We start from the raw sequence: 23,830 nt of genomic DNA, 5'->3' as shown, positions 1-23,830 counted from the left end.
AATGGAGATAGATTATTTAATTTTTATGTCTGAATTAATGCCATTTCCGGGCATCTAGAGGTGCCATAATCATAATTTGCTTTGCGACTCCCAGTATAGAGTAGACTATACGTCCTTGATTATACCTTTGCGACGCCCGTGAGGAGAGAGTTGTCTAAGGTAGGGGGAGCATAGCTCCCGTCAGCGAAAATAATCGCTGACAATAATTTTGTCAAGAGACACTGCTTTGAAAAAGCATTTTTACCACCTGAGAGTGCCATTTCCGAGCGTCTTAAGGGGCCTTCTTAAAAATTTGTTCACCTCAGCCCTCCGAGCGTCTTAAGGGGCCTTCTTAAAATTTGTTCACCTCAGCCCTAACCATGGCGGGGCTGAGGTGGGTGTGGAATACCTATTGGGCCCCCGTCAGAAAAAGGGGCCTCTTCCCCTTTGAAAAGTAAACAAAAAAGGAAAGAAATAAATAATTGATCGCCCAAAACGCCTCAGACGTTATTTCCGGACCTCTAGAAAACAAAAATATCCCGGGGACATGCCCCTAGGTTAAGTGTTGTCTCTCGATCATCCCTCTCCCATTCGGGCATCTCTGGATCCGTCCCTGACAGAGTTGGAACCATCAAAGCCGAACAGATAGGACTTTCACAAGATATACATCTTCACAAGCAATACCGTGGGACAATATCAGGGTGAATCCACTTTATGCGTAAATTCAAATAACGTGGACCCATTTTCTTAAAAGTTCTCCCATTTTATGCACAAATATGAATAATCTGGACCCATTTTCTTAAAAGTTTACCCATTTTACGCAAAAATATCAGAAATCATGAACCATTTACTTAAAAGTTGACCCATTTTTGTACAAAGTATGAGAAATCTGGACCCATTTTCAAAATGTGCACCCATTCTTTGTGGACCCAATAGAAAAAATTAAATGTGTCCAAAAACCTTTCTAGTACCGAATATTGTGCACAGCTTACATTTCAAATGTTAAATATGTTTTGAGCATTGAATTTGAAACTTCCATACTGTGATAGAGCTAAAAGTTCATGATAAGAAGAATTAGTAGGCCACTGTTTAAAACGTGAAAGAATTATTCTATTCTGGTAACGTATTACTATTCTTTATAATAATGGAAGGGCCGTAATAATCTGAGGCAGATGCAGGGGCTGCAACGATGCGATCGCTTCCCAACCACCCACCCCCCCCCCCTACAAATTGTGCTAAGAAACATTTTTTTCTATTGTATTGTTGATATACCTGTACAATTTTTAAGGTATGAGAGTGCAATTTCCGGGCACATTGAGATCAATATTCTCAAAATGTTCGCACCTCAGCCCCATTTATGGTGGGCCTGAGGTCGTGTGGACTCTCACGCACCCCTACCACCAAATTCTGCATTCCCCCAGCTGATAAAGTTCTACTTTTAACACAATGTTTAACTACTAGGCATATTACTTGTATGCCTACGTACGTTAATACCGTAAAACCTCGAATTGAAGCCCTGGCTTCTATTTTTTGCGAACTTTGGATGGGCTTCTTCTCGAGGCTACTTTTGCAAAGTAACGAGGTGGGGGTGGAGGGTAGGTGGGCTTCTTTTCAAAATGAATGCTGTAAATTTTGTGAATTCGTACTATGAAACAATAAATAAGGTCATTGTAACATCAATCTGTATCATGGAGTGTATTTAACTGGCATTAAATGACCAAAACTACTGTATAAACCAAGCTTGTTTTCAATTTATTTTGTTTTTTTGAAATTCGTGTAGAGTGTATGCACTGTCTCGAAAAAAATCCTATGCTATCTTGAAAAGAAACCCATGGGCTTTTTTCGAGGTCATTTTACAAACTAAAGATGGACTTCATCTCGTGATTAAGTTACATTTAACTTCAAATCGAGGTTTTGAAATCCCATGGTGACAATTATAGTAATGATAAAGCATGAATGGTTAATTGATATTTAGTACAAGTATGACCAGGGAACAGTTAAATTACAAGTTATTTAAATGTTCCCTGGTGTGAATGAGTGGTATAATAAATAGTGTGTGTTTCGATTATGGCAAACGGCACCCAAAAACACAATAATATTGTGTTTTTGTATGATAATATTATTTTGTATGACAATATTATTGTCATACAAGGTCGAATTTCGGTCACAGTCCTTGCGACGTGTATTTGTATTGCATCTCGTGGGTGACTGTTCAGATAAAGGCTATTTTTCAGATGGTCATACCAGGGAGTTGTTATTAGAACAAATAACACCTCCCTGGTCATACTCTGTTGTTAACCTAGCCTTACATTCACCCCTTTTCTCGCATTTCCAATAACTGAATAACTGGTTGCATCTCTCGTTCAGTTGAGGCAAACTCCATGATGAACGAATAGACATATATGATAAAATTTTTAGGCCGCTCAGTTTTTATGTACCAACGAACGGACTGATGGTTCATGAAAGAACAAGCCCCAATATTTTCACATGTTTTCATCTTGTCGGCGAAAGTTTGTTGGCAAATGCACACGTGCAAGCGAACGTTTATAAACGCTTCTTGAATCCCCCTCGTCGGGGAAGCCTAGTACCCCTTCCCCCGTCGAGGAAGACGAGTACATCCCGTCGGGGAATAAAACAAATTAAAACATATTTTTGCATGTTTGTTCGTTTAGCAACCATATCGCCTTCATTGACCTGATTGCTGTCTCTTATACACATCTCCTATTATTTCCGTGTCGGGCAGGTCCTGACGCAATCACTGGGAACAAATAAAATTAGGTTAATTCTGTTACTAACGTTCCATGAAAAATGAATTAAGATCGTTAATAAATAAAACCTACTTGTAAAATAATAAGTGATGTTAAAGACTGTTACTATATCTTTAGCAGTTTATATTGTTCGTAAAATACGTATGGGTAATCCCTTGCTAAACAAGAAGAATAAAAAGAAGAATAGGAAGAAGATGGAAAGGGAGACGAAGGAGAAGAATAACTTTATGATGAATTTAATTATGTTTGCTGATACTTTCTTTATCTAGCTTTATTGTTCAGTCACTATTAAAAGAAAAAAAAATCATCAAAATATTCGAAATCCTATTCTGTCGTTTAAGGTATGCTTTTGTCAGTATACATGTCGCTTTACTTTTGTTTTACTTTACATAATAAATTCTTTGAACTACAACTACATTTATGTGACGTATATATGTTTTCGTGCACCGTCCATATTTTATTTTGACTTATTGAATAGTTATTGTATTACAATATTGTGCAATTTTGTTACATAATTATTATCTATTAATGAATATTTCTTTTTTTAATTGTATGATCATCTATTTTTATGTACATTTCCTTATTATTTTTCCATTTGTCATTTTCTGTATCTAATGTATAAACAAACAAATAATCAATTAGGTTTTTTAATTCAATTTGTATATAGCTAACTTAATTTATTCCTCATTTATTGAATTGTATATACCCATTAATTTATAGATTTGCCTAATTTGTACCGTACATTCAAGCTGTAATTCATCCTGTGCTGCTATATTTTGAATTCTATATGTGAATGAATAAAAGATACCGACCAATTAATTTGTAACGTGTCCTCCACTTGTATATTTTAACTTTACTGTATTTTTTTTGTAATACGTCGTATTCTGGTGCATTTCAAACATTTGAAATATTATTACTTTAAAGTATATTGTACATTTCAATTTTTCCTTAAATTTGCAGTAAAGTCACACCTGGTATCTTGTATCCTGTCTTCCTTTTTATATCAGTTTGTGTACCAATTTAAAAAAAATTGCCCTTTTATATTGCTTTAGTTTTTACAGTCGCTTATGATTTTCTTAGTACTAAAATATTTAATAAAAATATAGATGAACATGTGATTTATTATAGGCCTGTATTAATATTTTTTGGCAGAATCTTGTATTGCATGATTAATTTATTGAAAGTGTATCTGCATGTATGGATATCTATAAATAACGACTTTCCATGACGACTACCCAGTCCTCCACAAAACAAAACATCTGTCGAAGAAACATCAATCACAACATAACGAAAATAAATTGTCGGCGAAATGTCTGTCGGAGAATTGGTTGTCGGCGAATTGGCTGTCGGCGAATTGTCCAGTCGGCGAATTCCGGTGTCGGTGAATTTTCTTTCGGTCAACTGTCTGTCGGCTAAACGTCCATCGGCAAACTGACATTCGACGAAATATCCTAGTACCCAATTCGTGTATTTGTTCTAAGCTACATTCCATGAACATATTACTAACACCACCACTAACATTATTGTTGTATGCTAAATATACACAAAACACACAAAAAACATCATCTTATGATGTTGGCTAATATTTTTATGTTTTAAGCCCTATGCGATCGAGAGACAACACTACCCAAGGGGGTCCGGGGTATGCCCCGGCGAAAGTTGTTTTGTAGACGCCGAAAGTAACCTCTGAGGCGTTTTGGGCGATCAGTAATTTCTTTTAATTTTTTAATTTTTTTTTTTAATTTTTTTTTCTTTACTTTCCAAAAGGAGGGCCCGGGTCCTTGGTATCTAAATAGAGAGAGTCTTTAATTGGAGGAACAGCTAATGTTAAAAGATAGGAATTCTTTAATAGGAAGGGTCTTTAAATTGAGAAAGATCGTAGTTTAAATAAACACATAGTCATGTTTAAGTAGACATCGCATATCGTGATTTGTTGAACTTTCTTTTTACCTTTTGATGATCTTGATTTTTTTAATCGATTAGATTGCTGAATACAACTAAATGTACTAAACTATAGCAAAATTGAGCCCTCTGGTTTGGGTGCATTTTCTTCGTGTTTTCTGTTTTAATCAAACCGCAACCACGGCTTACACGATGATGATGATGTAAATTGTAACACTTTAAGCAGTATGTTGATGTAAAATAAAAGCAATGAATGTAGGCCTAGAATGGCAATATCTTACGTCAGACAACAACTTTGTAGGGCATCTGGCAAAAAAAAATGAAGATCAATTCACTCACATTGTTTTTTTTTTTATTTGTAAAGAAAAAAAGTGTTTTTATTTTGCCACCCCTTTTTTTCGTTGAGTTAGGGGCGGATGAGAAAGGCAAACATTTTTTTAGACATAATGTTCAATTTATTGTGTAAGTGCAAGTATGAATGATGGAACCAAGCTAGATGAGTCACCCTCTTCAAAAGTCATTTTAATAATCTTGTTCTACTTCTTCCACTAGCCGATTCATGGGGGCCAAGCCGGCCCGACCTCCCCCACCCTAAATAATTCAAAATTATAAAAAAAAAAAATTGTGAAAAAAAAAAATAATCCAAATTTAGGTCTGAGAGTGCCATTTCCGGCCATATAGAGGTGCACTAATCATATATTTTCATGCTTCAGCAACACCCATGGTGGGGCTGAGGTGATTCCAGACCCTCCATTTGTGAAACTCCTTCCGTGGGCCCCCTCTATTTCAAATTCCTGGCCCTCCGCCACTATCTTCGTCACAAGCTGGACACACATCCGGCACTGGTGGTCGTCGGCTGATGTAATTCCTGAACAAGGGCGATCTCCGCTCAGACTGACATCGACAACCAGCAGAAGACGTTGCGTCGTCAAGTGTAGATGGATTCGTCGGACTACGGTCGTAAGCAGTACCGGCTTTATTCCACATATCGAGTGTTCTCTGTCTTAAAACATTTCCTTAATACCATTATTCTAAGTTTGCCTATTAACCAGATTAAAACATGACATATAACAACACCGGTAAGCACTCCAACGACGATAAGTACTGCAAACCCAGGGTCTGTATTATAATCAATTATCGGATAGATAACAGTACAATCCACCGCCCAAAATACAAGGGTGAACACTACATAGATTATTACGTAAGCCAGTGGGTAGACCATGTGAAGCAAACGCACCGGTGTAGCAGACAAAAACGTTTCGACGATCATCAATAAACTCGTGAACGCGTGAACATTCAGGTCCGTAAACAGAGCTAGATCTACACCAAGGCTATAAAGTGCTCCCCAGTAAATTAACGACACGAGTATCGAACCACTTGCTGCCATGTAGTAGAGAACCCACTGCAATTTGTAAACGAATGATAACGTGTTCTCAACACTGGAAGACGAACCTGACGAGATGACGTCATCTACAAAAATAAATTTGATAATTAATTTATTACTTGAAAAATATTTTGAGAAGGTATACCTTTTTAACATTAGGGCTGTGGTTAGTAAGGCTCGTATACTAACAATCAGTGGCGTAACGACGAGTCATGGGGCCTGGAGGAAAGAAAATATTGTGGGGGTGGGGGAAGGAGCCCGTGTAAGTAAAATATTTTCGCCCACGAAGTGCCTTATGGATAGTGTCACAAATAAAAAATGAAGACTGAAAAGATTATCAACTATTTATTATTCAACCATAATCAACGTTTATTTTCACACACAAATCGGCAATTGTGCATCATCATTCATTTGATATTTTTTGGTATTTGATATTGGTCGAAGTCTCTTTGAAGCTCCATCAATCATTTTATTTATATTTATTTACAATGCACTATTCAAGCAGTAAAAAGGTGGACCAACACTGGGTTGAGGCTAAGATTTGTGGCCTTGAAAAAAGAGGCATTGATGTGCAACAAGGAAAAAGACAAATGTTTGCAACGTATCTAGCCTATCAGGATAGGTCTATTACGCTTAATGTGTCACATACAATAACATAGCAAGTAAAATATAGTGATTTCAATATGCTCCTGACTATTTACACGCACTGGATATTTTCATACAAGAGAAAAATTAATTATGGGAAAAAAAAAGTGAAATGATAAATAACTCAAAATTTATACGGGTATGTAGAACAATTTTGTACCAAGGCCTAGACAAATACAATACCAGCAAACAATTAAACTCACATATCAACAAGACTCATTTTCTTGTTTAATTTATATTGGAAAAGAACTAGATATTATTTGATTGTTTACAAAACTAGATTCAAGGAGCCTTCCTTTATTATTCTGTGTTTACGAAACTATAAATAAGTACGACATAACAGAGACAGAATCGTGTAGGGCCCTATTTCACTTTGATATTTTATCAAAACATAATTATGGAAATCCTTTCATATCTTCGTAATGGTTAAACGTACCTACGTCACAACGATGCCTCCGTATTAGGAATTTTGCACTATTGGAAGATGCTACTACCAGATAAACAGTGACCAGGATGACGGTCCAATTGGTCAAGTAAATAAAATAAGTCCAGTCATATTCCTCCGCTATCGTCCATGCAGTAATCACAATGAAGTAGAGGGTTACAACAAACCGGTAGATGCTGAAGACATACGGATTCAGACCTGGGAACTAACTTCAAATACTTCTAAAATTATATCCTGGCCATAAATATTTAATTAATGTGAGAAAAAAATGTACAAATAAGATAAAATGCTCTGTCTAATTATCTAAATCTAATTATTTGTCACTTTACATTCTTCATTTTGATGTGGTTGTATGGTTTACTGATGCAAACCTATTAATAAACTCATCAACATTAATATAATAATCTAAAATGTCATTTTGTAACTTAAGTTAGCTGAACTGGGATCACTGCTTATATAGGGGGAAGTGGCGTATTTGGTGCACCCTAGAAAAATATCAAGCCCCAATTGAAATCAAACACAAAATCTAAATAGATGAGCCCAGGGAGGGATTTTCACAGATAGAGGATCATCCCCTGCACACGATGAATAGACGATGTTTGTGAAAAAAAAGTAGGGACAGGGCTTCATTTTCTTGTCTAGTATTGTTAGAAATTTGTTCCGTGATAATCACCCATGAAATGCCCCTTAGTTCCGCCTGTGGTCGTCCCCTATCTGGTTGGAATTTGCTTTGCTGAGGTAAGACATTTTATGATTAAAGGCACCTTTATGGCCGGAAATGGCCCTATCAGACTTAAATTCAATTTTCTTTTTTTCTCCATTAATTTTTTTAATTTTGAAAAATTTAGGTGACTGGGCGGGCCGGCTTCATCCTCCCTTGAATCCGTCACTGGAATTTTTGCCAAGCAGAATAAAACGGCACCCACCTGTGATTTAGTGAACTCTGTCCCTCGTTGACTAGTCGTGAGTCCCAGCGAAGAATACAAATACTTTTTACACATGCTTTCAGCGTTGTTGATGCATAGTTGACGCCAAAAGAATTACATAAACTTTTGAACGATTAGGTATATGAAGCATCAACGACTCATCAGTAACCGTTAGAATAAATAAAGTTAGATCAGCTCGTCTTGTACACGGTAAAATAATCGTTTTGTGAAAACCGTGCAGGTGAAAGAACAGGTAGCGAAGCATATAGAGGGCGCAATTAAGAGAGGCGCTAAGTTATAGGTACGTTGACATAGCATAAATTAATTCAATTAAATTCAATATAAAACACATGTTTTTAATTTCATTCATTAAGCACTCTTCTTCATAAAGAAACTACATTTTCCTTCACTGTATGTGCCGTACTTATTATCGAGTAGGCCCTATACTTTATTTAGAATAGAATAGGAGCTATAGCTTACATTCTTGTTTATAGACTTTCTCCCTTCCTATATAATGCCCTTCCCCGTAGGTGTGAAGGCGATGGCACGCCTATCAAACTGCACTGAGTAGTCCAGACAGGGTCTGTCAGTTCAACTTAGGATCAGATATTGGCCAGGGTACCCCACTACATATTGCAGGGGTTTAAGATTAGATTAGTGCTGGGGTTTACCATATCTCCCATTCTGACAGCATTGAGTTGTTTTTCTCACGTCTTGAAAATAATTTATCTTCTGGAATATAAGCTGGAAGTACAGCCCTCTATGAATAGGCCCTACACATTTTATAAGAACCAGTACAATTTTGCCCAGTCTTAGTATTTATATTTTTTGCCAATTTCAGGCTCAAAATGTTCTTACTTTGTTCTTACTTTTAAACAATACAATACGTATTACGGCACTGCACTGTATTATAGACTATATTACATAGTCACGTCTACTGCAAATAGGGTACAGATAATATTTGTTGGTTTTCTTTTTTTTTTTTAACGAAAACCTCTTTTGACATTTTACCCCAGCCTCAATTTTTTCTTATTTTCTTCTTAATTTTTAAGCAATTTCAGCCGCCTCAGTGTTCTTATAAAATGTTCTTATAAAAAAAGTGTATAGTATAAAAATTAGATTATTGGATAGAATACGGACCCAATCTACAATTGCACAAAATACTAAAAACATTTAAAATAAAATCAGTTCAACCATTTGGACAACCAAGATACACCAAATAGCGATAATAATTAACTTTCTTGTCGTCTGCCAATTTAAACTCAGTACCGTAGTAAAAACACGAACGCCCGGCCAGCTAAGAAAAGAAACTTTAAAACGCAACACAATGATAAAGTTACCATGTTATACAGATACGTCATTATATGATCGGAATTTTATTTTACATAGATGTTACTACAAGTTATTTTAAATCTCGGCCTATATACACAAAACCAAAACATAATATAATATAAACATAAAGAATGCATAATTATACAGTAATGTATACTAAGGAACAAACATTTGTGACGATTTACCGTCCAGATGCGTGCGCAGAACTGGAAGAAATTAATCGTAGCACCATTCCTTTAGGTGGTTTTTTTTTTTGTGGCCAGTAGAATATTGCAAAACAAAATTACACTAACATGAATCTACAAAATACGGTACTGGACGAGGGCATGTCACGCTACAAAATCATTTGATAAGAATAATTTTTAGGCTAATGCTATATTATTTCTGGCGTTCAAGTCTCTCAAAGAATGGGAATGGTGACAAGAGAGAAGACGATGAAGTCATTAAAACTTATGTTATTTATCCAAGAGTGTCCTTTTTCTTTCTGCACCCTCTCCTACATATACCCGGACCCGCCCCGGAATACCTCACAGCCTCGCAGGTAATAGTCGCGAGTAATAATAAGAAATATAATACATATAAACTAATTCGTTTAAGGCCATTGAGTAGATTTACTTTCTAAGCCTGCTTAATTTTTAGGCCTGCTTAATTCTTAGGCCTGCTTCTCTTGTGATCAAAAGTTAATGTACAGCTGCAGGACCGTGTGATGTACAGTAATACAATACTTCATACTGAACTAACTAAACCGTAGTTTCATCAGCAGATCGTTCGTTCGCGTTGTTGGTTCTCAATAATTTTCCTGCTAATTTCAATCTTAAAATAAACATTACCCATAATACTACCTGGAAAACAAAAATACCAATGATACAACCAACGATGCTTAACACAGCCTTACCAGGGTCGTTTTCGTAGTCAATTATCGGATAAATATATGAATGACCATATTTACCGGTACCGCCTGCCACCCAGTATATGATGGTAAAAAATACGTAGACAACTCCGTAACAGAGGGGGTATACTACATGAATGAAACGGAACGGTGTAGCAGACAGCATCGTTTCGCTAATAGCGACAAATGACGTAAGGGTATGTACGTTTAGATTTATGAAGAGGTGTATGAAATCTAAATTTCCTTTGGAATACAGAGCCGTCCAATAAACCACCGTTACGATAATCGACATGTTTGCTGCTAGGTAATAAAGGAACCACTGTAATTTGTAAATAAACGGCAGATCGGGTATATCAGCAGAGGATGATACAAGAATGGTACCTGTGGAAAAAAAGATAAAACCAATAATGATAATGACCATGGTGACATCGACGCACAGTGGGCCAGGGCGAAATTAAAGTGTGCCAAAAGTCCATTTTGGTGACTATGGCTTTTACACTTTTTTTCACATGATTGAAGATGTGTATACCCTCGTGAATCTATCCTGAAAATATTTTACATTTAAACGAATTTTAAGGGTAGTATTTTTCAACAAATGTCGGAAATTTCTCTATAAATATTTCAAATACTATAATTGACTACATTATATCTAAACACGTTTTTTTTCTTACAGAAAATTCGGAATTACTTCAAAATGCACAGGTTTCTTGTATATAAATTGGGGAACACAAATATATGTTTTGGTTTAAATTTGAAGTTTGCATCAATAATAAATCGTTTTCGAACATTTGAGACACAATTTAATTAGAGCAAACCGCAAATCAGAGGGATGCACGCGCGTCTATTCAACCAGTTCATGCAAAGCGTGGGAAAAGCACTTCAAAAATTGACAAACTGCTCGTGATTTAACAGTAGCAAATCTTTAATATTTTGTTGCTGTTTAGAATACTTTATTAAATTTTGAGCAGTCTAATAATCCAAATATCATATATCACAATGAAGATGATATCTACAAGCAGGCCTATATCTAGGCGTCAATTGTTTTTAACTTTATTCAAACACATCCAAGACTTTGAAAAGCTTCCTGTTTCAACTTAAGGAGAGGTGAGCTACTACGCGAGTACTAACGACCTTCCCAGCAAACAATAATACGTTATACAGTTTTGTTTTGAAAACTTTATTTTGTAGAACCATAAATACATACTGAACATAATTTCACAACGTTTGCACGTTCCTACAACGTTGTGTAAACGTTATTTTGTGACATACCTAACCACAACATTCGCCAAGAACGTTATAAGAACGTAAACACGTGTTTTCCGGGTTTCTAAAGAAAAAAACTCGTGGCTTGACAACAGGATTCCATTTTCTGATGAAGTTATTAATGTTTTGACACAGAACAGAGATATTCTTTCCACACCAGCAGAAAACCCACAAGAGACTTAAAACAGACCCAAACCGGGACGTCCTATCGAAGTATGGGGGGAATCTTTTCAGAGAGTTCGCACAAGGGTAAAGTACAAGAGATGTTGACATAAAATGTACGCACTGAACTTCTTTATGCAGCATTGCAAGGGGCATTCAAGAAGAATCGATTTTAGAGTCTACTAATATGTAGAAAATACATACACATTTTATTTCTCCCTGACGAATTGTAGTTTATCTCCCCAACGGGTGGGGGATGGGGAAGCTTTCCTCGACGGGGACCTCTCCTCGACGGGGACCCTGCCCCATTCCCCCTGCTGGCGTCACCCCTGAGGCGCAAACCGGAATCGTTCACGACAGATGAAACATTGTCGTTCTTTGTGACGGTTGTTAAAGCGACGCCGTCTGCTGCATGTCGGTGGTTGTGTAGATCATCATTAAAGACGATTTGGTGCGTGCGCCTCGTCGCGTTGCGTTCTGTATGGAATCGCTTACGCCAGCAAACATCCACAGAGTATGTGCCCGGTGTTACCGTCGCACAGTGGGCCAGATTGAAGTCAAAACGTGCCAAAATTAATTACTCATTACAGAAGCTAATCTGAGCGAATACAAGACTTATCTAGAGGTTTTCATACCCGTAGAATTCCCCAACTGTACTCCTACAACCGTAATAAAACGCTATGTGTGCCCATCTGAATAGTAAAGGGCGTCGGAAGCGATCCAGCAGTGGTCAAGCGTCGCTTAAAAGACCTCGAAGGCGGTCCAGGGTACGAAGCCCCGAAAATGTTGACAATTTAGGGATTTCAAAGTCTTATTTAATCGATTTTTAGAGTTTAGAAAATACATATAATTTTTTCCCCCTTAGTATTGTGGTTTTTCTCCCCGACGGGGGTGGGGGGAATGGGGGTGTCCCCAGGTCCCCTGCTGGCGCCACCCCTGAAGCTGTCTCAATTTTAGGATGTTTTTTTTTACCTGAATGGATGTAATATAATATAATTAATGAAGTACTGGTAAAGGGTATTTTATATTACGCCTTTCCCTTGTGGTTATGAAGCGCACGCCAACCCTCAATAATTTATAAAAACAATGGTCGACATAAAATTAGTCATTATTCAGGAACCCCCTAATAGTACAGTCTCACAACAATAACAAACCAAATAATACAGATTACAACTTTGAACAAGTATAATGGAGTGTTATCTAATTAGTAAAAAATCTATCCAAATGTTCCATATGTCATTTATACGGATCAAATAAGTTATCAACTACAACGTAAAAAAAAAAAAAAAAAAAAAAAAAAAACTTCAAACATAACTTGCACATTCAGCCTATTGAAAATATGGAACAAATTTGAAATTATTTAATTTTTACTGTAGTTAAGTATCAGTAGCTTAGGCTTATTTATCATGATTTGATTCACCACGTAATCTTCCGACCCCGAAACCAGACTCACAAATACCGGGATGATGTCCGGTGCTGGATAATTTTACCTTTAGATTACTAGAAGATTAGATTAATTCCAGTAAAACATTTTACTTGTACTAGCAATATTTTATTCCTGATAGATGGGTTTCCATGGTGGGAGGGGTCATGAGAAGAAAGCTAGCTTGTTTTGTCGCTGGAAGACAAATTTTAGATAAGGGGTGGGGGAGTCTACGGCTTCTCCTTCGAAAAGTTTTTGTTTTCTAGATGCTTTGAAATACACTTCGTGCATATGAGACGTCTATTATTGAAATACACTCTGAATTCATAGTTTTTCCCTACTTTGCTATGGACAATTAATAATTATGATGATGAAGAAGATAATGATGAGGAGGAGGAAGCTGTGCAAGAATTATTAACAGGCCCTTTGATGTGAAGTGTCAAGCGAAGTCCATAGCCTAAGTTACGATTGGGAATTTCGAGACATTATCGTCGTCGTCAAACGTTCAATGCACACAGTCGGGCAATAGATGATTTATGATATCTGTTCTGTATAGAAAGTATCAGTTCAGGCATTCATTCATTTATCTGTCTGTGGAAAATATAACATATGAATCATACAAAATAAAAAGATTTCAAATAAAATAGAAATATGTAAAAAATATCTACACTAAATCAAAATGGAATATTCACTGTCTGTTGGATCCCAGTTTTAGTATTGTAGGGGTTACAGTATAACCAGCCCCCGTATTTCTGATAGATTGCTGATTAAAATGTAAAATATTTAAGATTTTATATTCAGTAGGCCTACATTCTCAAATGTTATGTAAATCTCATGTATCCCAAAATTACGTTATATTCATGCACCGAAGTAGAAAGTTCAACTTAATAATTTTAATATGTTTTATGTTTTTTGTTGAATGGTTTTTAATGACATTACAGTCTAATATGACTACAAAATAAGGAAGTCCTCTCCTTTAATCTTCTAAACTTTGCGTATCTAAATATACATATATATTTCCTCAAATCAAGGAAGTCCACTCGTTAAATTAGTATATATATAGAGAATTTTGTCTGTTGATCTCAGATATCCAAATTTTAGGAAATTACCGTACGTTTTATGCATACACCGACATGAGAACTTTAACCTAATAACTTTGATATGTATAACTGGACTTATGTTGTGGTCATATTAGACTGTAATATTATTATTAAAGAAGTCCATTTAACCAACAACATAAAATATATGTTTTATGTTGTTTGTTGAATGGACTTTTTAAATAATAATACTACAGTCTAGTATGACCACAATATAAGGAAGTCCACTCTGTAAATTTTTAGCATAATATTGTACAGAATATTTCGATTGTTTTTCAATATCATTTATACACGTTAGATTCAAATCACGTTTTATGCAAGCACCGACGAGGAAAGATTAAACATAATCATTTTGATATGTACATGTTTTATGTTATGTGTTGATTGGTCTTAGTTAATAATATTACAGTTAATTGGTTTAATGGCCCCGGAACCCTGAACCATTGGCGGCCCCCTAGCCCCAATCATCAGTGCTCGCGCTTCGCTCGCAACCTGACCACTTCAATTCTCGTGGCTACGGCCCTGCTATCGGGTCAGTAAAAATCTTCTCCGTAAATGTAAAGTTGTCTTGCGTACCGGTAATACCAGCAAGAATACGATGCCCAGTAAGGACATAAGCCTGGTTCTCACGAGAGCCCTAGTATCCGGATCGGGAGCTAACCGTTAGCGCTAACCGTTAGCACCTCCGTGAGAACACCCGATCGGTTAGCGCTAACCGTTAGCAGTATCCGGATATCGCTAACGGTTAGCAAGCGCTATCGGTTAGCAAGTTGAGAGCGTTTTTATCATCAACCAATCACACGTACGCGTTTACAATTTCCAGTTTCTTATTGGCCAGTGATTCGATCATCATATTTTTGGAATCCGGATCGGGACTTTCTCGCATGGACGCACGGCAGCTAACGGTTAGCAGGATCCGGATCCTGCTAGAACATAGCCATAGTTTATTAAAAAAAGGTTTTCCATCGGGACCACCAACCCCACCCCCTTCGCCATGGGCAAGGTGAGGGGTGGGGTGGGGATCGTCGCATTTGGCCGGACCAATACAAATTGCTTTCGACGCGCCTGAATAGTAACAGTGACGATGACAATAAATAAGCCTATAATTAAATATATTCATTCAACTTCATCGAACAATAAGTAAATGAATAATAATTATTGTAAAGAATAACAATGAGTGATAAATAACTGGAATTGGACTACATTAGTGCCATTTATTCTCCGTAGTGTGTACAAACGCGGTTCGAATAACGAGTTCTGTAGGCCTATATTAATTTTGAATTCACATTCATTATAGGCCTATATTAACTTCCGAGACTCCTTATCCTTCCTTAATAGTGGTCACAAAAGACTAAATTTAAAAATCAGTAGTACAGTAATAATTACAAACCTCGCCGTGTCACATTTCGATAATGTACTAAGCTGTTGTAAGAGGCAACTAGAAGATAACACGTCACTACGATGAATGTCCAGTTGGTCAAATAGATAAAGATTTTCCAACCAAGATTGGTTACTGAATAAGGAAAATACCAGAGAGTGAAACCAGCGAAATAGATAGCAACCATGAACCGATAGATGGTGAAAATATGCGGGTTGAGGCCTGGGAACTGAATAAAAATAGATAAATGTCATTCAGGCGATTGTACTGTGAAAAATAATGCTATCGTTATTGATCATGACTCATTCATTCATTTATTTGGTCAATATCAACATATACAAGGAAAAAACAAATTAAACCACTTAAAAAACCATTTAAAACAGTAATTCAAAAGATTTTTTTACATGATATACTTCTAGGCCAAATATAATATGCAAATTAAACAAATAGATGTGTCTATAAACTATACCAGCTGTTATAATTTCTAGGACAAAATCAAAACAATCATTAAAATGGTAATTAAGATAGTTTAGTTCTGTTTTGTTTTTGCCGCACGACGCAGTGAGTGCCAGGGATAAGGTGTACACAGATAGAACTGTGCTGATTATTAGTGGGGCTGCCTTAACCCTGTCGCCTTTACCTTTCTTTATGTACGCCGTATGTCGGAAGAATAAATATTTCCTTATTGCATGTATAGGCCTATCATAAAGTAGGAGGAGAAATGTAAAATGATCTCTATTCTTCATCCGTTCAGGAGCAAACTTCATCGTTGAATTCAATGCCGTAGAGCCAGGATTTTCAAACAGTGCGGGACAATATCAGAACGGACTTACTTTAAGCTTATTAATTCAAATAATGTGACCCATTTTCTTAAAAAGTTTACCCATTTTACGCAAAAATATGAAAAATCTGGACCCATTTTCTTCATTTTTTTCTCATATCAGGCTAAATATGAGAAATCCGGACCCATTTCAAAAGGTACACTCATTTTATACATGAAATTACATAATTTGCACCCATTATTTGAAAATATGGACCCATTCTTCGTGGACACATTATAAAAATTGCGCGGGACTGTCCCAACAACTATCCCAATAGCTGGCTATGGCATTATTTGAATTTATTGCTCCACTGGCTCTAGCTTGACTTAATTTGCATGCACGGGTTGTGGTCTAGACCTAACATGTGTATTTACATAAGCAATTTTATTATATTTATCCTAAAGTGTGACTAATCAGACAGACCTCTACTATATTACACTTGATAGGGATATGAAAAGAAACAAAACCAGCAGGAAGATTGAGGGACCCACAGCCAATGAGTGTTGTTGGACCGTAATGTCGGCGCTGTAAATTAAATACTCAATGAAAGCTCTCATAGTTCATAATAGTGTTTTAAGCTTAAATGTTTCTAGCAATGAATTTTAAGCTTACGAATTTTGTGTATTGGGAACATCAGGAATGCAAATACCAGTACCGGTATTGTATTCATGGAGTGAAAATAAAAATGATCGATTATTGTGCAACAATCTAAGTTTAAACATTAAAACCTTTTAAAATTATTGGTTATTGCGTACAGTACAACCGATACGTAAGCAAGGTTATTGTCAAGCTCTTGAGGTTATGATTGTGCCGGGTGCTTTTAACGCGATATTCGTTGCATTTCTAGTATATTCTTGTAGGGCCTATCCAGCATTCTCATTGAGTCAGTCAACTGCATCTGACTTTGTCAAAAGACATTAGATTATTCTGAGTCTTGAATGGAAGGGTTGGGTAGGGTTGGGTTGGCGTGGGGGGGGGGGGGTTAATAAAGTTCTCGTGTATTGCTTTAATATTCATCCAAAAATGTTTTCAAGCATTGGGCACGATTACACCAATACTAGGCCCACATGTATGCAAAAATGTATAAGTTCAGACGAATTTGATGACTCCGCATCACATACGCGCAGACGCACATACAAGGCCTTCCAATTGCTTACACTACAGCATAAGATCCAATATAATAGTTAAAAAAATACTAATATTACTACTGAAAATAATAATGTAGTAATATTAATACAATAAATAATAATTTTAAAACAAAATGTATTTACAAAAAGGATCGACGTTTCGTGTCCAAGTGAACAAAAAATAAACATATGATATGAATAAACATATATAATAAAAATAAACATATGATATGAATAAACATATATAATAAAAATAAACATATGATATGAATAAACATATATAATAAAAATAAACATATGATGTTCACTTGATCTTGAAAATGCGTCCTTGATGGACACGAAATGTCGATCTTTTTTTTGTCAATAAATTTTGTTTTAAAGTTATATAATAAACGGCTGTTAATTCGTAATAATAATAACGTTGTATTATATAGCAGAATATACAATACCACAGTTACAAAACTATTACAAGTAACTGCAGTGGTACTGCGTAGTCTCCAAAAGATTTCCATCTGCTGAACAATTTCAGTGGCAAATAAACAGGTTTGGCCTACACATTTACCCCCCGGCGCCACAGTCTTCCAGGTGTCCAGCGAGAATGATGCAAAAACAGTCTTATTTTAGTAATAAAAAAATATAGATTATGTGTTGGTGTCTAATGTGGTGGACTACGAGAGTTGCTGGTACCGGGTTCCCGGGTAGTACAGACACGAAGGGACCCTTAGGGGCGAAGAAAGTCATTGATCGAGTTCCTAGTCCACATTTCAAGCGCCCTGAGCATCTTACATTAGATGGATTTGTGCGCTATATAAAACTATTATTATTATTATTATTATTATTAATGTAGGCCTACTATGTTAAGTGATTGTCTTTTAATGTTTCCTTTTAGAAAATATACGCTTAAATCATATTGTGTTATTCACGTTACATAGCCACTGTGACTTTTATCAATCGAATGTTTATTTAGAACATGTTTATGGTAAACCTATAAAAATTGCGCCTACAGCAATGCGTCTACCATCTACGGATTAGACCTATACGTTACATTATAAATGTCAGGTGGGGATTTAGGACACAAAGGGATTTTCTCACCTGTGAAGTTACAAATAGTCGCTTTTCAGACTGAAGTCCCAAGTGAAAACAGCTTATTCCACAGCCTTCCAACATCTCGACCAACGCTAAACCTGGACACGTCTCACGTCGCTCTTTCGCGCGCAGTGTCCTTTCGAGTTTAAAAGTAAGACAAATCACACATGTATTATAAACAGATTGTTTTATTACTCGAAATAGTTCGTAGAGCGCTGTTTGCACGCCCTTACAATACCAATCAGTAATGACGTATTAGGTAACCCATATAGTGGATAACAATGATATTTGATCAATAAAATCTGTAAACCGCCCTCTTGAAATATGGTTTTTAAAGTCCATCCAAAATAACATATTTTAGTTGCTTTTAAAATGACATAAAACAATAAAGAATTATATAATAAACATATCGATGACTTTCCTTTAATTTTTAGATAACGCGTTTTTCTGAAAAACGAGTTTTAAATCACCTATTTTTATGAATTCTGTATCGCTAAGCTCCACCTTCTGAATCTGACCCGCATTTGACCTTTACTGGATATGACATACCTCGGTACAACATAACAAAGTTAGTACTGTAGTAGGGTTGGTATCCGATCATTTCGGTCGCGCCTTTATTTCGGTCGCGGTGTATGGCGCGCCGACGGTGCGACCGCAAATTTAGAACAAGGTAGCTAAGCAGTATAGTATTTTTGACTAACAATTATTTGTATTACTGTACTATAATATTATAGTTTTTTGATTATTAATATTACGTGTATCACTTGGTGTTATTTTTCTTTCTTTACAGAAACAACGAAAATGTTACAAATTCGACTTGGTTTGAGACAAGTTTCTTTTTAACGTTTGTTGCGATATATATTTTCTTAATGCATAAATGGAATGGAGATTTATGGAATAAAATTATGTAGTCAATAGATTAGTTTTTCATACATTTGTTTTCTTGTCTGTTACGTTTCCATTTACTATATCTTGAATGTTCTGATCATGTTTATGATTTGATAAATGAACATACTGAATGATATATGATGAATGAAAATGAAGGAAATATATAGTACTTTCATATTTATTTTCCACATAAAATTTTTCAATATATTTATAATTAAACACCGTACATTTTAATGGCCCATTTCAGGCTTCTTTTATATTCATAAGCCCGACAAAATGACACTTTCTAGTCCTATTCTGTAGTTGCGCTAGAATTTAATTTCCCACCAACTAGATTTCCATGGTACTCTTGAGGTGAAGCAGCACAAGGTTTGTATTTTCTTTTATTTCCATTTTTTATACGTACATATCCTGAAACCGAAAGGTCCACTGATTAATCTCAGATAAGAAAGTATAATACATACTCCAAGTATTGAAATACACGCCATCGTGTTGGGATTCAATATTTCGACATTAATTATGTCATCATCAGGAATGATGATATCCTGATATTTATAAAATACATAGTAAAGTGCAGTTTTAATATATAATTTTAAATACATGTTAATAGCCATTCCACGGTTTCGGTCTTTAGGGCGGGCTTCCTTCTAAAGCTAGAAAAATTCACTACCTCGAGGCCTCCTGTACTAGTTGCCTGGTAACTAACCATAAAATAATCGGAAAGAAAATTTCCCACAACCAAGGTTCCCACGGTGCTCATGAGTGTGAGAAGGCCTATTCTTTGTACGCCGCCTTCAGGAATGTGAACGCATTACACTGCAAAAGACAGAAGTAGGTCAGATGCTAAATATAGATGACTAGCTATTTTTAGCAGGTACGTCATGGCAGTGGCAGTGAAGGTTTTTTAAGTGCGTTCAGATCACCTACTTCATGTCACCATTATCTTCGTGACAATAACAAAAAAAATACAAAGAATATTAGGCCTATGATAGTCAAGCATCGTAAAAAAAAGACAAAATAAATAAAATTAATACCCAGTCTGAAACACACGCACCAAAAAAACTTTAAAAATACACAACCATTTAAAAATTACTTTCCAAACAAAAAGCACTAGTGCGTACATCGGCGTTCCATACTGAGGCTGTTTACCGCGACCGAAATGCATAAGGCCAAGTAAAAAAAAAAAACATGTTTCACGTCCGGCTTTTTTTTTAAATTGAGGAAGCGGCCTTTTTTATTTTTTATTTTTTATTTTTCAAAATGGCCGCCATTCTACAGACTTGTTGACATTTTCATTGTTACTGTATACAATCGGAATGTTCCCGATGTTACGTCTCAGACGTCTTCACATGAAACTCTAGAGATATCGGGCTAGCCTAGGTAGAGATATTGGGCTAGCCTAGGCATAGCTTTACTATACGAAAGGTTAGACGAAGATATTGCACTATTTTAGGCTAGGGTATTTATTTTCCAACATTTAATTCTAAATTTTCTATATATTTTTTCTTTATTTTCATGAATTTTCCAAAAATAAAAAATAAAAAAAAAAATCAAGGCGGGCGAAAAAAACGATGCGGGCGGGGACGCGAAACATGTTTTTTTTTTTTACTTGGCCTAACAATACGGCGCGACCGAAATGAAGGCTCGACTAAAATGATCTGTATTCGTAGGATTCACGGGTTTACGATATTGTCAGAGTAAGGCCTATGGTAATCATACGCTGGAAATTCGGAGAGTAATTATTAATAATAAACATTCAAAACATACCAGCAGCCGCCCTAGAAATTAGCGTCGGCATCACGTTATGAACACAATGTATGAGCGAGAATGCGAGAGGCCTAGGCCTAGATAGCTAGGTCCTATTCTCTGCATCCACCCCATACCACGGAGCCCGTGCTCGCTACATACAGCAAATGTGTTTGAATAAAACATTTAAACTATTTGTTTTGACTTACTTTATTCGTGATGATTAATTATCTTACACAAAATACACGCATATTATCTGTATATGATAATATGTTTATGACCCGACGAGATTGTTTATTTTTTGCTAGAATACGTCGTATGGTGGATCACGTGCTCTCTACAACGTCGTTTTTCTCGATGTTCTTCGCTCGATCGGGGCCGCTCGACACAAATTTGTTTTGACTTTAGTGATGATTATGGGTTTAATTACAGTATCTTACAAAAAATATATACATGTATATTTTATGCTATATTATGACGGACGAGGTTGCTTCAAAGCATACTTTGTTCGTAGGGCGGATCACTTGTAACTCTACAACGTGGTCTTTCCTCAGATGTTCTTCGCCGACGCTCGATCGGGGCCGGCTCGACCCGATTCAACGGTGTTTTGGACGTTTTTTGACGACGTTGATAAAGTGTTTGAATGAAATTAAAATTTTATCTTTTTTTTTTTTTTTGCTGTGATGATTTATCCGACAATAAAATACAGGGTTAAGCCTAGATGCTGTTTTGATTTTTGTGATACTGTGCTAGTTTTAGGAGGGAATTGCTGCATGTTTTCGACGTAGGCCATGCACAGTACAACGTCGTCCTCAAGTTGTACAGTATTATAGGAAATACTTTTTATACGCCTGTTTCTTAACAGACGGGAAACGGGCCAAGAAGTTTATTCTAGCCAGCGAGAAAAAAATAAAATTATAAAAAAATTGCTAACTTAAACTAAATTAATACCATTCGATGAATACTTTTTTTCGATAAAGTGAAAACTAACGCAACACTGGGCCATTTTGAAGTAGGGTGACCTCCCCCTCCCCACTCATATTCAAACATTTATAGTAGACCCGAGATTTTAGAGGAGATGTGTTTTAGACATTTGGATACATTTATTTGACTGATTGGGCTGTTTCAATTTATATTGTTGTTGTGTTACTGGTACGGTATTTGATTATTCTTGGTGGTGTTTGAAATATAGAAATAGACCTATACATATTTGTTAGAAATTGAACAGCTCCAGTGACTGCTGATTCAAATGAAAATTCCAAATTGTTTGTTTTTTTTTTTTTTTATTTCCACACAAAGTTACATAAATGTACAATAAGTATGATATAATGTAGTCCTACAGTTTGGACAAAAAAAAGGCTATTTAGGTCCCTGATCACACTCGAATGAATGGCAACTTAAATAGAATTTTCACAAATTAGGCCTAGGCCTATGGGTTTTAGAAAGGTCCAGTAGAAATAAGGTTTAACTCCAAATAATTGCAACAAAAGGTTTTTCAACGGATTTTGGTAGTATTGTGTGTGCTAATTAACATAAAGAAGTCTTATAAAATCCGACCAACAGAAAGTGGTTTTTCCAAGATTCCAAAATGGCGGCCATACCATAAACCCGCTACAAATTGTGCTATAATCGCGATCTTTTTAAAACAATAGGTCTATCATGTTTTTTGTTTCAGTAAATCATTTCAGAGAATTTAGAATGTGATATAATCAATATAAATCAATTCAAGATGGCCGCCATGTATAAACAGCCATAAATCATTACGGTACTTACTTTAGCAATTTTTAGTGCCGTTGTTTTGGGTCAAGCTCGCTACTTAGAAGGTTTGCTATTCATAAGGTTCATTATTCATAAGGTTCGTTATTCATAACATTAACTTACCCTATACCAGAGGTTCGTTATTCATAATGAAGAAAAGGGTTTGCTATTCATAATAAATAAGGACCGCCCTTCATAAGGTTCGCTAGACATAATCAAGAAAAGAGGTCACTATTCATATTTTATTAAAAGGACCACAAAACATAAGGTTCGCTAGTCATAATCAAGAAAAAGGGTTCGCTACTCATAATATAAATTAAGGGCCGTTACGGTATTCATAATGTTCGCTATTTACAAAAAAAAAGGGAAAAAAAAGAAAAGAGGTTCGCTATTCATAATAAAAAAGAGGTTCGCTATTCATAATAAAAATAGAGGTTCGCTATTCATAATAAAAAAAGGGGTTCACAATTAATAATATAAAAAAACGTTCACTCAATAAATCAATAAAAAAAATAAGGTAATAAATCAATAAAAAAAAAGGTTTGTCATAATAAAAAAAAACAACAAAAATGGTTTACTTGTAATTACAATAAGAGTGAAAGCTAGTCATACTCCTGCATTTCAATTTCACCCCCACATAACGCCAGTCCCGTGCACTCCGCCCGGCACAATTTCCCCCATTAAACCACCACCTTCATCATTATCATTCCTTGAGTTCTTTCGTTTTTAACTGTATTGTTTTATTGATAGGCCTAATGTCAAATAAAGTGTACATACTCAATTATAATTATACGCTTTTTCATTTCACGTG

At 35.8% G+C, this 23,830-nt stretch overlaps 2 protein-coding genes across 5 annotated transcripts in view; both read right to left on the bottom strand.

The window, feature by feature from the left end:
- Window positions 1-5,046: 5,046 nt before the first annotated feature.
- Window positions 5,047-9,277, bottom strand: LOC117102470 (protein rolling stone-like). Its single transcript, XM_033242740.1, has 3 exons — window positions 8,050-9,277; window positions 7,115-7,328; window positions 5,047-6,119 (listed from the first exon to the last, which is right to left on the bottom strand). The coding sequence occupies exons 1-3, from the start codon at window positions 8,122-8,124 to the stop codon at window positions 5,626-5,628; spliced, it is 783 nt and encodes a 260-aa protein (XP_033098631.1). The 5' UTR covers window positions 8,125-9,277; the 3' UTR covers window positions 5,047-5,625.
- Window positions 9,278-9,393: 116 nt separating this feature from the next.
- Window positions 9,394-23,830, bottom strand: part of LOC117102468 (protein rolling stone-like) — a 22,334-nt gene continuing 7,897 nt past the window's right edge. Inside the window, exons 1-4 of one of the 4 annotated variants that reach the window (XM_033242734.1) lie at window positions 21,471-21,628; window positions 18,634-18,763; window positions 15,606-15,822; window positions 9,407-10,651 (exon numbers count right to left, since the gene is read on the bottom strand). In XM_033242734.1, coding sequence (XP_033098625.1) covers window positions 10,122-10,651; window positions 15,606-15,822; window positions 18,634-18,708 — 822 coding nt within the window. In that variant the 5' untranslated portion in view covers window positions 18,709-18,763; window positions 21,471-21,628 and the 3' untranslated portion in view covers window positions 9,407-10,121. Of the gene's footprint in view, window positions 10,652-15,605; window positions 15,823-18,633; window positions 18,764-21,282; window positions 21,400-21,470; window positions 21,631-23,830 lie in introns of those variants that run through there. The other 3 variants (XM_033242735.1, XM_033242738.1, XM_033242736.1) reach the window with 3 other exon arrangements.

Source organism: Anneissia japonica, unplaced genomic scaffold (genome assembly GCF_011630105.1).
Source record: "Anneissia japonica isolate Jap-2015-1 unplaced genomic scaffold, ASM1163010v1 scaffold288068_len275957_cov168, whole genome shotgun sequence".
NCBI classification, from domain to species: domain Eukaryota; kingdom Metazoa; phylum Echinodermata; class Crinoidea; order Comatulida; family Comatulidae; genus Anneissia; species Anneissia japonica.
The sequence above is the reverse complement of the archived record's forward strand: the minus strand, read 5'-3'. Positions and strand labels throughout refer to the sequence as shown.

What these genes read in the sequence shown, in the direction of transcription:
- LOC117102470 (XM_033242740.1), bottom strand. Translation starts at nt 8,124, where the DNA reads ATGTGTAAAAAGTATTTGTATTCTTCGCTGGGACTCACGACTAGTCAA. An exon ending in CAGAGTTCACTAAATCACAG is followed by an intron (nt 7,329 to 8,049) that starts GTGGGTGCCGTT and finishes ATTTGAAGTTAG; the next exon opens with TTCCCAGGTCTGAATCCGTA. An exon ending in GAGGCATCGTTGTGACGTAG is followed by an intron (nt 6,120 to 7,114) that starts GTACGTTTAACC and finishes TTATTTTTGTAG; the next exon opens with ATGACGTCATCTCGTCAGGT.